Genomic DNA, 13,134 nt, shown 5'->3' on the forward strand with positions numbered 1-13,134 from the left:
CGGGGGTTAAGTAAAGCGTAAAGCGAACCTCTTCGGCCGTGCGCTCTCGGAGCGCGCCGGGGTCGCTGGTGGGGGGCGGGGGGCTCGCGGAGCATGCGGTGCGCTGCGCCCTAGCACTGCCCAGCGGCAGTGAAACGTGATCTGCGCTCTGTGTGCGTTCGTTTGGGGTGTGAGACCCGGGGGGAGGCGGGGGTTAAGTAAAGCGAAGAACGGTCCCCTTCGGCCGTGCGCTCTCGGAGCGCGCCGGGGTCGCTGGTGGGGGGCGGGGGGCAGGGGTCGCGGAGCATGCGGTGCGCTTCTGTATTGGTCGCAAACTCTGAAGAAAGAAGCAGGGGGAAGAATTACGCCTTACGTGGTTATGTAGCAACATTTGGAGTCCACGGAGAAATTGAAAAGCTTTGCAGACGAGGAGTTTTGCCAGTATGAGTTTTTTTCCTGTGATCGTTAGCGGAGCGACAGAGGGCATGGGGCAGGGCTCACGAGCTTTGTGAAGTTATTTTTCTGCTGAGGAAGACTTCTGATTTTTTGTGGGTGGTGGTGTTTTTTTTCCCAAAGTAGAAGAAATGGGGACTGCCTGGAACATACATAATTGCTGACTACGTACAAAAACTTTGTCCAGGCTGATTATTTTTCCTCCCCCGAGGAGTTCCTAGTAACATTATAGCAGCATTAAATTTCCTTTCAAAAGCATGAAAAATGAACTGGCTTTGTAAACATAAGTCCTTACTGAACGAGGAATATCACATAGTTTTCCTTGCTTAATGAGAAAAACAGTGTATTGTGCCACTAGTACTGGCAGAGTAATTCTTCTAATTCAGGCAGTACATGTAAAATACTCTCACTTTCTTACTGCAGATCTGAATTTTCCATCAAAATATGGAGCAGCCATAGTCTGCATAGCAGCAGTCTTAGAGCAGCCAACTATTGCATGATACGATGTGCAGGATGCACCAGAATACTTTAAAGAGCCTGATTCTTACGGCCTTAATGCAAACAATTTTTCTATTCAGCCAGTAGCAGCGGATGCTTGTGTAAGGACTGCAACCCTAAAAGGAGAGTTACTGAATCACAATTCTTAAGACACAGGCCAAGAAAACACCTAATAACTTCATTTCTCAGTCCTGTTACACGATACTGAACAACACTGGAGATAAACTGAACCGAGTTTGGTTTTACCTGTTTCAATTCCAGATTATTAAAAACAGCTTCTGAAAAAGATCCTTTTCTGGTTCTACAATGAAAATGGTTTAGGTATACTACTTCAAAACTAAAAAGCAGCCCTCGCTTTTGATGTTCAGGCTGCAGTGGGCTGGGTTCAGCCATTTGTTACAGGCAAGTGACTCCAGAAAAGTGAACAGGTTGAAGAGGATGGCGTTTAGGCAGAATTTTTCTGACAGTAGAAGACCAGGACCAAAGTGAGACTTGGTAGGAGGTCCGAACATCAAGTTTGATTGCTTCCATTCCTACTGCTCGGTAAGTACCCCTCAGACATCAAAAGCTGCATACTTGGAGCACTCCCAGCAGGCACCGGGGAACTGGACTGAGACAGGAAAAGGGGAGTTCAAACTCCCTCTTCCCCTCTTTTTTGCCTTAGGAAGAGTAGATAGGATCATAACACGAAATTGAATATTTCACTGACGAGTCTTGGTGCTTGCTTTCCAGGAATGCCAGAAAGTCAGCCCCAAGCTCGGTCCCTTCTTCGTTCACTCAGTATTTGCTCCAGTTTGCCCCCCCCTACTCCCACCCTTGCCCCCTTTGCATTGGCTTTGCAGTGGATCTGTCAGTAGACATGAGTTGCATTTTTCAGTTCAGCACAGACAATCTGGATGTGCATCTTCCACATCTCAAGCAATTTTAATAGCTAATGAACTTTGGAGCACAGGGTAGATGTTTTACTCTTTTCTTGAAGGATGCTTGGTCTTTCAGGGTATTCTGCCTGAAAAAGTATTACTATTCATTTTGAAAGTACCAGTTTGTACACTTCTGATTCCTAGTGGGTTTTTTTCCCTCTAAAACTATTGCAATTTAATTTTACAATTTGATGAAAATTGTTGTATTCAACAATGTGAGTATCTGAAATTCCATTATGAGGTAAACCACGATAAGAATGGAATTGGCTGTCTCTAAAGCCACTTAACTAATTTGCTGTGAAAACTTGTTGTGGGCACGTTAATAACTATATTCTAATTGTTTTGTTGGATTTGGTTTTGTTCATTGCTGAATGATCTGCTGTACGTAAAGGCAGAATAGTAGTGCTCTTGTTTATGCATTGTGGACTGACAATGGCTGTCTCCTAAAGAGTGTTTTAATAAATGTCACATTTTGTGTTTGCATGTGACCCGGATGGCTTGAGGAGATGCCTCCACAGCTGATTTGCATTCCTAAGACAGCAAAGCTATGCTTAAAGTCAATAGCAGAGCATCTGCAAGATCTTTTAAAATGCATAAGAACTCATGTGCAACTGATTGCTTTAGTCCCTGGGAAAGTTTCTTTTTTTTTCTGGTACTATTTGGGAAAATAAGACAAATTAGTATAAGAAAGTCCTTTAGAAAGGTGTGATAAGAATTTTACTGCTTTGAAGATGCTGTATTGCAAATTCTATTCAGGAAATGAGAGTTATTTGTATTTTGGTATTTTTGAATGAAGGTATGATACCAAGCGTCTGTAAAACGGTGTAAGGGTCTGTCAATGGAATGGCTATTTCCTGAGTAGAAAAGAAGCTGGATAGAAAGATGTTCAGGGCAGAGACTGTGGGTGGGGGAAAGTGGGGTCTGGTAAATCATCCTTTTGATACTTAGCCCTGCGCAAACAGGGGCAGAGGGTAAGTGCAGTTAATTCCCTGATCCTAGGGTTGCCTGGAGTTAAGCAGATCCCTGACACAGCTTCAGAGGCTGCATTTGTTCATTACCGGCAGGAGCCTCTGTGGGCCGTTACGGGAGCTAGAAGTTGCTGGAACACAGGACTGTCCCAGTGTGCACCCACTCTTGTCATGCATCTTGCCAGCAGGCCAGAATCTGCTGTGGAGGTGGCAAGGCGCCAGCCTAGCTCACCCAGTGCTTGCTGGGGAGGGCTGCTGTGCCGAGGATATTTCCTAAAGGGGCAACATGGATGATTTACAGCCCCCTTTAGGCATAAGGCAAGAATGGATTTTTTTATTCTAAATACATTTGAAAGGTTCCCAAAACACAGTGAACACTTTCTAAATGCACACAATAAATAATCGCATGAAGTTAGAAGCCTTCAGTACTGCAGTGTAGCTTACCTTTTATTACTAGCAGTTTGGGTTCTAACTGTTGAATGTGTTATTTCTTCCACCAGATAAACGTCTCTGAGAAATACTTTACTGCATCTCCAGATTTGCTGTTTTATTTCCCAGGTTGTCAGCTACCACATTGTTGTATTTTCTGTAGGAGCCAAGCATGTAATATGTATTCCACTGAGATCCTTCTCAGTACCGTTTAATGAAGTAACTGAAGCTGACCTTTCTAGTGCAGAGAGATTAGTATGTGGATGCTAGAGCCACCGTCTTCATAGCTTCTCCAGGTTCAGCCCGACTGATTTGGTTACTTGCAAAGAGAGCTGATACACTCGAACAGGCATTAGCAGAATCTCCAAGCAATAGTAACTTTGTCTTTTCCTTCACAAGCATGAAAAAAACCGGTTATATTATATCTGTTTGCTATTGGTGGGTTTTTGAAAAGTGGGGTAACTGCAGGTGCCTCCGTGTGATGGTACATGATTTTGGCTCATGACATGTTCTCCTTCTGAAAGAACATAGGCAGTTGTGAAGAAGAGTTTATGGATGTGCATAAAAACCAGCAGATTCCAGGCCAACAGAGAAACTGCCCCTGTTCCATCCACTAAAAAAAAACCCCATAAAACTCCAAAACCTAACCCCCCCTCTTTTTACCCCTTAACTGCATGCCCTTTTTTTCTGTCAGTGTGTTAGACCAGTGGTCTCCAAAGTGGGGTGTGTGCACCCCAGGTGGTGCACAGGACAATCAACTGGGGTATGGGAAGACAATATTAGAACTTCAGTAGTACATGTATACAGTTCATAAATAAATATACATATATTAGGGGTGCATGTTCAAAAATTTCTTACTGATGGGGTAATTTTTCCAACTAAAAAAGTTTGGAAATGACTGTGTTAGACTCTTCTGCGTGAAGAAATTAGTATTGCCATAGAAAGACAGAAATGATGTTTGGGAAGCACCTCTGGGGGTGTGTTGTCCAGCCTGTGACTCAGAACAGGACCATCACAAGTACTGGATCCTGCTTTGTCTGAGTCAGGAAAACCCCTCCTGATGGAGGTTCCACCACAACCCTGGTTAACCTCTTTCAGTGTTGCACTGCCCATAGTGTCAAAGCTCTTTTTGATTTCTAGTGAGAATTTCCCAAGACCTTTTTATCTGTCACTACTGAGAAGAATTTGGCTCTGTTGTCTCTTCTGGTAGAGAAGAGACTGTCTCTCTAGATTCCCCACCTAGTTGCTTTTCTTCTCCAGGCTAAATAATCCCACCTCCATCATTCTGTCATCATGGGTTCTGTGAGCAAGGCCCCTGGTCATCTTGGTAGCCTTCTACTGGATCCCTTCCAGTTTCTCATGTTCCTGAACTGGTGAAATAGAAAGCAGGATATAGCAAGTATAAAAGGTCAAAGTTTCAGTAAAGTCAATAGTTTGCAGACTGACTGAAAGCAAGAGAGAGTTTCAGCATTATCTCAGTCTCTCTTAACTAATTTTGGCACCTTAGCATTTGGAAAAGCAGGAGAGAGAGTGAAAGGGACGATGGTTACCCCATAAGAACCTTACAATGCTAATGGACTTGGAAAGGTGTTTGTAAACTGGTTCAAGTGGGCTGTCTTACTGTCTCCTTTCTCTATATGCAGGGTTTTTAATTCGGGCCTTCTCTGTGAGCTCTGTAGAGGTTGCTAAGGAGCTCCTTAGCTTCACTGGTGCCAATTCTGTTGTTAGCACTCTGTCAGCTGCTGGAGGGACTCTCTTTCCAGGGAGCCAAATCCTTTTGTCATGAATTCACTGTTTCCAGGGTTTCTGGCTTTACATAGTAGCATAAGCCTCTGCTACTCCATACTCACACTGTGCAGTTGGAACTGTGCGCTCCTTTTCACTTCATCCAGTCCAGTTAGCTGTCACTGGACATTGCACATCAGTACCTCTCTTCCACTGAAGCTCACTTCCTTGCTCCAATTTTTTCTTTGAAACTGTGATTTTCCAACTAATCTTTCCGTCAAAATTTCCCTTGCTGAAATATTGGCAAAATGTCTTAGAAAAACTAAAATTGTACCTACTCAGTATCATTAGCTCTGTACTTTGTTGGTGTTTTTGTTTTCATTGATTGTTTCCCTGATAAAGCTTTCTCCACTTTTTTCCTTTTGTAGATTTTAAGGTTTGGAAAGAAACATATCTAAACCAACCTCTCTCATAAAATGTGCTTAAGATCTTCATCCCATCTGGTACTTTTTGTCTTACTGATATACTTCAAGCCATGGAGCCATCCACTGTGTCTCTAGATAGGTTGTCCTGATGCTTAATACTAAAGGCTAGGCTTTTCTTCGATCCTTGCTCTACCTTTCCTTGTATGTGTAACATCTCAGCTCTGAGTTGGGCCTAAATCTTCTGCAAGACATTGAGGTGAATGGTGGAGTAACTTGCTTAATGAGTAATAAAATTTAATATTGGAAAAGGGAGGTGGCCATCTTTTGACCCTTGGTCTCCCGGATAAAATAAAGTTGTATCAGCAGAGACTATTCTCATAGAAACTCTTACAGTTCCCTAGATGTGGGAAGGAGAGATGAACAGCTCAGCACTGTGGTGGAGTTTGCATTGGCAGTAATGTGAATTCCAGATTGGTAGCTGGAGCCAGCTGGATGCCAAGCTGCAAAGTGCCGTGGAGTTTTTGGTGAATGCTGGGGAGTACTGTGTGCTTTTTTTCAGAGAAGTTTCAAAGGGAAGAAGATCTTGAGAGTGTTTGTCTGGCAGGACAAGTCCAAGGTGAGTCCTGGGAGAATGAGAAATATCAAGTCCTTAGTGGAATGCAACCATCCAAAACTACAATACTTCTACTGTGTAGAGAAGATACCAAACGCTCTTCCATTACATTCCTAGATGCCTTCAGTTCTGCCTTTGTAGATGAGTTTGTCAGGAAATCTGTCTAAAGGAATGGGCTCATCAGCTGTTCGTGTCAACAGTGAGAGGTGGAAGCGGAGGGACCTCTGAATGAGAGTGTTGATATGAGGAATGTTTCACAGCCACATCTGATGTGGCTTCTTGCAAATCTTTTTTTATGGAGTTAAATCCAGTTGGCAGCCGGTCACGAGTGGTGTTCCCCAGGGCTCAGTTTTGGGGCCGGTCTCGTTCAATATCTTTATCAATGATCTGGATGAGGGGATCAAGTGCACCCTCAGTAAGTTTGCAGATGACACCAAGTTGGGCGGGAGTGTTGATCTGCTTGAGGGTAGGAAGGCTCTGCAGAGGGACCTGGACAGGCTGGATCGATGGGCCGAGGCCAACTGTCTGAGATTCAACAAGGCCAAGTGCCAGGTCCTGCACTTTGGCCACAACAACCCCATGCAGCGCTACAGGCTTGGGGAAGAGTGGCTGGAAAGCTGCCTGTTGGAAAAGGACCTGGGGGTGCTGGTTGACAGCCGGCTGAACATGAGCCGGCAGTGTGCCCAGGCGGCCAAGAAGGCCAATGGCATCCTGGCCTGTATCAGAAATAGTGTGGCCAGCAGGAGTAGGGAAGTGATCGTGCCCCTGTACTCGGCACTGGTGAGGCCGCACCTCGAATACTGTGTTCAGTTTTGGGCCCCTCACTACAAGAAGGACATTGAGGTGCTGGAGCGTGTCCAGGGAAGGGCAACGAAGCTGGTGAAGGGTCTGGAGAACAAGTCTGATGAGGAGCGGCTGAGGGACCTGGGGTTGTTTAGCCTGGAGAAAAGGAGGCTGAGGGGAGACCTCATCGCTCTCTACAACTACCTGAAAGGAGGTTGTAGCGAGGTGGGTGTTGGTCTCTTCTCCGAAGTAACTAGCAATAGGATGAGAGGAAATGGCCTCAAGTTGCGCCAGGGGAGGTTTAGATTGGACGTGAGGAAAAATTTCTTTAGTGAAAGAGTGGTTAAACATTGGAACAGGCTGCCCAGGGAAGTGGTTGAGTCCCCATCCCTGGAGGTATTTAAAAGACGTGTAGATGAGTCGCTTAGGGACATGGTTTAAGTGGGCATGGTGGTGTTGGGTTGATGGTTGGACTTGGTGATCTTAGAGGTCTTTTCCAACCTTAATGATTCTATGATTCTATGATTCTATTTTCATTAGGCTGGATTTTTTCATCATTGCTGAAGCCATCAAAGGGTGGATCAAGAAATAGACTGTGAAATTTAGAAGTATTGCACAAAGCTGCTTCTCCTTCTGCTGCTCTTTAGGGCTGGCAGTGGCTCGGTTGCTTTGGCTACTTTAGAGCAATATGCTTTTCTGTGTCCATTCAGCTTGTAGGCTGGCCTGGGGTAGCTTGGGGGTGGTCAGCTCAGGGTTTTGGGATTGGAACAGTGACTTGGAGCTCCCTTTCCCCAAAAGATGTAACTGACAGTCTTGACTGGAGTTTTCAAGCTCATGCAATGCAGGTTAGCTATCACCTTCTCACAAAAAGGACTACAAAGATGGGAGTGTATGAGAAGCTGCTAAAATACAAGGTATGATAGTGGAATGACTGCTTCTTTCACTTCCCTGCCATTGTTGGACCATTGTCTCCAAAGCTGTGAGGTGATTTTGCCCTTCAGCTGCTACAAGAAAGAGGAAAAGGAATGTTTTTACATTACCTTTATCTGGACCATGGCATGGGTTAAGCCACTTGGGGTTTTTTGGTGGATTTTTTTTCGGGGTTCCTTTTTCTTTTTTGTTTTAACAGATGTAGTGGATTAAAATACAAGTTAATCTGTAACATCTTACTTTATATAGCTGTGTCCTAGGCACATCCAGGAGTTTCTGCTTACAACTGAAAGAAGCTTGCAACTTTTACAAGTATTTGCCCTTTGCTGCCAAGTGGGACAGTAGAAGAGTGAGCTGGATATTTTTCTGCCTTGCATGTAGGCACAATAGTGTTCGTTTTCTTCCTGAATGTCACTTTTCAGTAGTGTGTGATGCAGAGAGTCCAGTTCCTGTCTTAGGTTCTGCCTGTAAAGTTGATGATCAGTGATAGTAAATGTAGATAATGCAGGTCTGATCCGGCTGCATGAAGAGACATGAACATGAATGATCCTGGTGTTGTCATGTCACTTCTTTAAGTAGGGAGCTGCACTTTTACGTTGTCAGTGTTCTCACAGATATAATGGTGTAGATTTAGTAGGGCCCTGCAGCAAGCACCAATGCTTTGCAGTAGACATGCCAGGGGAGTTCGTACCATGCATACAGGAATCCTGTGGAAGCTATGAGATTGCACTGAGTTAATGATTCTGTGAGATAAAGGGTTAACAGCTGACCGGTGAGTGTGGACTCTGCATCAGACAATAGAGAGGACATAGCTGAAATATTCAGCAAGCTTGTTTTTAATGGAAATATAAACAAAGCTGCTTTCATGGGAAGTGCCTTTCAGATATACTTGTTTCTAGCCTGGGAAGAGTTGTACAGAGTTTGCGTTCTTTCTGCAGATTACATGCCTGGCTGCCAGTGGCTTTTCACTCTTAGTTTAGTATTTTACACCTGTGAAAATTGGGTATGAAAGGAAAAGCTGCATCTGTGAGTGTGATAGCAGTCCTTCCCTCATTCAGCATTCAGTGCTCTAAAGGTAATAGCAACAGTCCAAGGCTGAAACAGGGAAGAATCAAGTCTTGGTCCATTTCTTCAAGCAAGTGCTGTTATTGATGGGAGAAGGAGAGGACTTTGCTGTGTAAATGCTTTAGATTAATTTTTATGCACATAGCTGAGATCACATTTAGAGTGGGAGAAGATTTTAAGCTATTTCAGAAGGAGTTCCACTCCCCTTCCTGCCCCCAGGTTCTTGGTAACTGGAGTCCAGTGACTCCCCTATATAGTCTGGTGTCAGGGGAACAGACATAGAGGCACGAAAACAAGCAAGCATATGGAGTTAAGCTTGTGATCATAATTCCCATGCCTGCGGGGAATGCATTAACCTCTCCCATACAGTAGCAGAGTCATCTCAACCTGCAGTATAATTGGGAAGCATCTGCAGGTTCATGTGCAGAGATTAAATGTCTGTTGCACTTAACAATATTTTGTCTTACAGATGCTGCTCTCGGTAGATTCATCTGCTTTTAGCCTAGTGAAAGTTGTGTTTCTGGGGGGGCTCTAGTAGTCTTCAGATGCGCAACATTAGTTTGACCAACCCACCTTCAACTAACCGGCTTTTTCTCAGATAACAGTTAAGACAAAGTAATATTACTTTATTATATATTGAAATCATTGCTCAAGGCTTAACATCAATCTTTATAATACTTGGGTAGACAGTCAATCTTTGTAATACTTGTGTAAACAAGCACCACTGATTTCAGTAGGAATATGGCCTAAATCATGGGTTTATGCAGCCAGCTTTTTCTGACTGTGTTTGCACCAGTATGAGAATGACTGTAATATATCCGATCTATTAGATAGATACAGATTCAGATTTCTCTAGCTCTTCCACATCACACACATTTCTGCAGTATTTCCTTAAAGTTCACTTTTATGGCTGGCATGGCTACAGTTCAAGTAACGGGTATAGTTAAGACAGCATTGCAGTTTTCTAATGTTTCCTTCATCCAAATGTTTGCTCTGTACAGTATGTGTGCTATGTGAGGAATTCAAATGGTTTTCAGTCAGGGCACTGATTTGCAGATTTTCTTATCTCAGGCATTTCTTTTAAGTACCTTGCACCCTCCTCATTCAAATAATAGCAGAGCAATTGCTCGAGCAAGTCCATGTCTCTCTTGTACTAGGGAGCCCAGAAATGAGCGCAGAGCTTCAGATGTGGCCTCACTAGTGCTAATCAGAGGGGACAGGTCACTTCCCTTGACCTGCTGGCAACACTCTTTCTGATGCAGCCCAGGATACTGTTAACTGCCTTTGCCATGAGGTTGCATTGCTGGCTCACGGTCATCTTGCTGTCCACCAGGACCCCCAGGTCCTTCTCTGCAGAGCTGTCTCCCAGCCAGTCGGCCCCCAGCATGTACTGGTGCCTGGGATTATTCCTTTCCGGGTGCAGGAGTTTGCATTTCCCCTTGTTGAACTTCCTGAGATTCCTCTTGGCCCATTTCTCCCACTTCTAAATGGCAGCACAACCATCTGGTTTATCAGTCACTCCTCACAGTTTTCTGTTGTCTGCAAACTTGCTGATGAAACTTCATCCCATCATACAGGTTGTTAATGAAGGTGTGGAACAGTATTGGCCCCAGTATCAGCCCCTGGGGTATAATGCTAGTGACTTGCCTCCTAGTGGACTTGGTACAGCTGATCACAAGCCTCTGGGCCCAGCCATTCAGCCAGTTTTCAGTCCACCTCACTGTCCACTTATCCAACCCATGCTTTGTCAGCTTGTTTATGAGGATGTTATGGGAGACCATGATAAAAGCCTTACTAAAGTCAAGACAAGCAACATCCAGTGCTCTTCCTTTTGCCACTAAGCTAGTCAGTTCGCTGAAGAATGTTATCAGGGTGGATAAGCATGATTTCCCCTTTGTAAATCCACACTGACAACTCAATTATCTTCTTTTCCTTCATGTGTTTGGAAATGGTTTCCAGGGTTAGTTGCTCCATCACCTTCCCAAAGACTGAGGTTAGGCTAGCCAAGCCTGCAGTTCCCCAGATCATCCTTCATGTCCTTCTTGAAGATAGGAGTGACACTTGCTCCCTTCCAGTCTTCAGGAATCTCTCGCAATCGTTGTGACCTTTTAAAGATTATCTAGAGTGACCTTGCAGTGGTATCAGCCAGCTCCCTCAGCTCTTGTGGGTGCAACCTGTCAGGCCCCAATGGACTTGCACATGTCCAGTTTGTTTAAGTGCTACTTTGCTTGGTGCTCCTCCACCAAGGGTAGGTCTTCCTTGATCCAGATTTTTCCTGGATCCCCCTCCAGGGCCTTGAGATTCCCAAAGGTCTGTCTTACTGGTAAAGACTGAGGTGAAGAAGGTTTTGAGTACCTCAGTGTTTTCCGTGTCATTTTCCACCAGGTCCCTTGCCCCATTCAGCAGTGGGCTGAATGGGCGGGCTGAATTAATACTCCAGTTTTCTATCACTTTGGTGTTTAAGTGCACACTGATGGTGTGTATAGTCACATAGGACACTTGACTAGACATATCTGATTAACACTGTGGACAGTGGAATGCAAAACAACTTGGAACAGACAGGTCTGTTCACTTGTTTAGGGCTAGAGAACGTACCCTGGAGAACTGATCAAACAGTCTGAGTGGTGCAATTCTGTAATCTTTATTCCCTCTGCCATTTGTCCTGCTGGATGTTTTCAGCAATTAACGTAATGTTGTGAAATAAAATGTTACTGCTCAAACAAATAAAAAGTCTTCATTACAGTCCTATTAAGAGAAAACCAGATTGTTTTATAAACACTTCTTTCAGTACAAGGTCCATAAAAATGTGAGTTGTTTTTTAACTTGAGTTTTACTTTTGTTTCCTTTGCTGCAGAATCTCGAAGTTACACGGAAGCCATTAACCACTCTCCGGTGATGTCTGACAGCACTGTGGGCACTAACCCTGCTTTGCTGAGGGCCAACATGCAGACGGATCCCTCCTTTCAGCGCTGTTTTGCATCTTCGTGTACTGTTTCAAGTAACAGTCCTATCCCAGGGGGAGAAAGGTAGGAAAAGAGTCTCCTACCTTATTGTTTAGTTCTCATAATTATAGTTTCCAGCCAAGATGTTCTGCTTGCATCTTCATTGCAGAGCATTTGTCTAAGGACTTTGAGTTTGGTTGTGACATTTAATGATGATGTTGTCCACCAGCTGGAATTTACTGCATACACAGATGTCATTTATATGTCAGGGACACAATTAGCTTTGAAGATAAATAGGAATACAATAATAAATAGGAATTTATAGCTCAGTTACTTTATTATGTGCTAGCACAAGCTCATACATATTTTCCTGTGTGCTTAACCAGCTTCTCTAATGCTTTACTGAAAAGCATTTCATGAAATTTCACATTGGAATAAGTTGTATATGAGAGAGAGGGAGCACTCTTCTCACTGCAGCACATGCGTTTCTAGTCAGTAAAATGTCAGAGGATTTGTTTTTGGTAGTGAATTGCTGACTCCCTTTCAACTGCTCAGCAGGCTGAGAGATTGTATTATTTCATATTTGTATTGTGTTAAACATGTAGGGCTCTGGACCAGAGCTTGAATGTATAAATTTACAAAATAGTCCTTGTCCCAAGGAGCTTAGAGCACAAGATGAGAAATAGCAGGAAACACAGCAAAGAAACAAGGAGTCCCAGGTTACTGTTAGAAGGCTCAGAAGACCATGACAATGAATGGTCAGTCATTAGCCGTGCGCTATATTTACTTAATAGATGAGGTGTTATGATACAGCTGATTAGGTTTCCTTCTCTATCACTCTGCAACAACAATCCTTTGTGGCTAATTATCCTATTCTTGTTCTTCGATAATTGGCTCATTTTTCACAGTAAGTATTTGGAATGCCGTTGGTTGGTGTGTCAGACTGTCATTCAGGACTTCAAGTATGTTAATACCTATTTATATTTTATGTATCTTCCCGTCTAATTGATTCCATTTTCAGTCAGTACTTGGACTGTGAAATAATGTTTTCGTTTTGTGATTATGAATGTGGATCATAAGACTGAATGAAGTATGTTAGTATTTTCTGAGGAGGAGGCAATGTAACATTTCATTATAAGTGGATATGAATTAAAAGCTTATCAGGCAATGCAGTCATTATCAAGTTGACATTCCTACTTCAAACTTTATCTAGAAAATTTTGTTCCCTTCTTTCTAAATATTTTTTCTGTCATTTTGCATTTCATCTAGCTGATAGCTACAGCTGTGGGGTTTTTTTTTCTTGCAACGTCTTCTTCCATTTGCTTCCCTTCCATTTCTTTATGGCCCTTCTACTTTGATCTGTTCAAATCTACTGGTATCCATTTCCACAGTTCCCTTTAATTA

The 13,134-nt window shown here is 43.5% G+C and overlaps 1 protein-coding gene across 2 annotated transcripts in view; it reads left to right on the forward strand.

Annotated features, from left to right (window-relative positions):
• The window catches only part of TNS3 (tensin 3), a 191,853-nt gene that overhangs the window by 156,492 nt on the left and 22,227 nt on the right, over positions 1–13,134 (forward strand). For both annotated transcript variants that reach the window (XM_009289806.2, XM_019474767.1), the window contains one exon: positions 11,643–11,814. In XM_009289806.2, the coding sequence (XP_009288081.1) occupies positions 11,643–11,814 (172 nt within the window). The remainder of the gene's footprint in view (positions 1–11,642; positions 11,815–13,134) is intronic.

This window comes from Aptenodytes forsteri, unplaced genomic scaffold, assembly GCF_000699145.1.
Source record: "Aptenodytes forsteri isolate BGI_AS27 unplaced genomic scaffold, ASM69914v1 Scaffold234, whole genome shotgun sequence".
Taxonomy (NCBI): Eukaryota; Metazoa; Chordata; class Aves; order Sphenisciformes; family Spheniscidae; genus Aptenodytes; species Aptenodytes forsteri.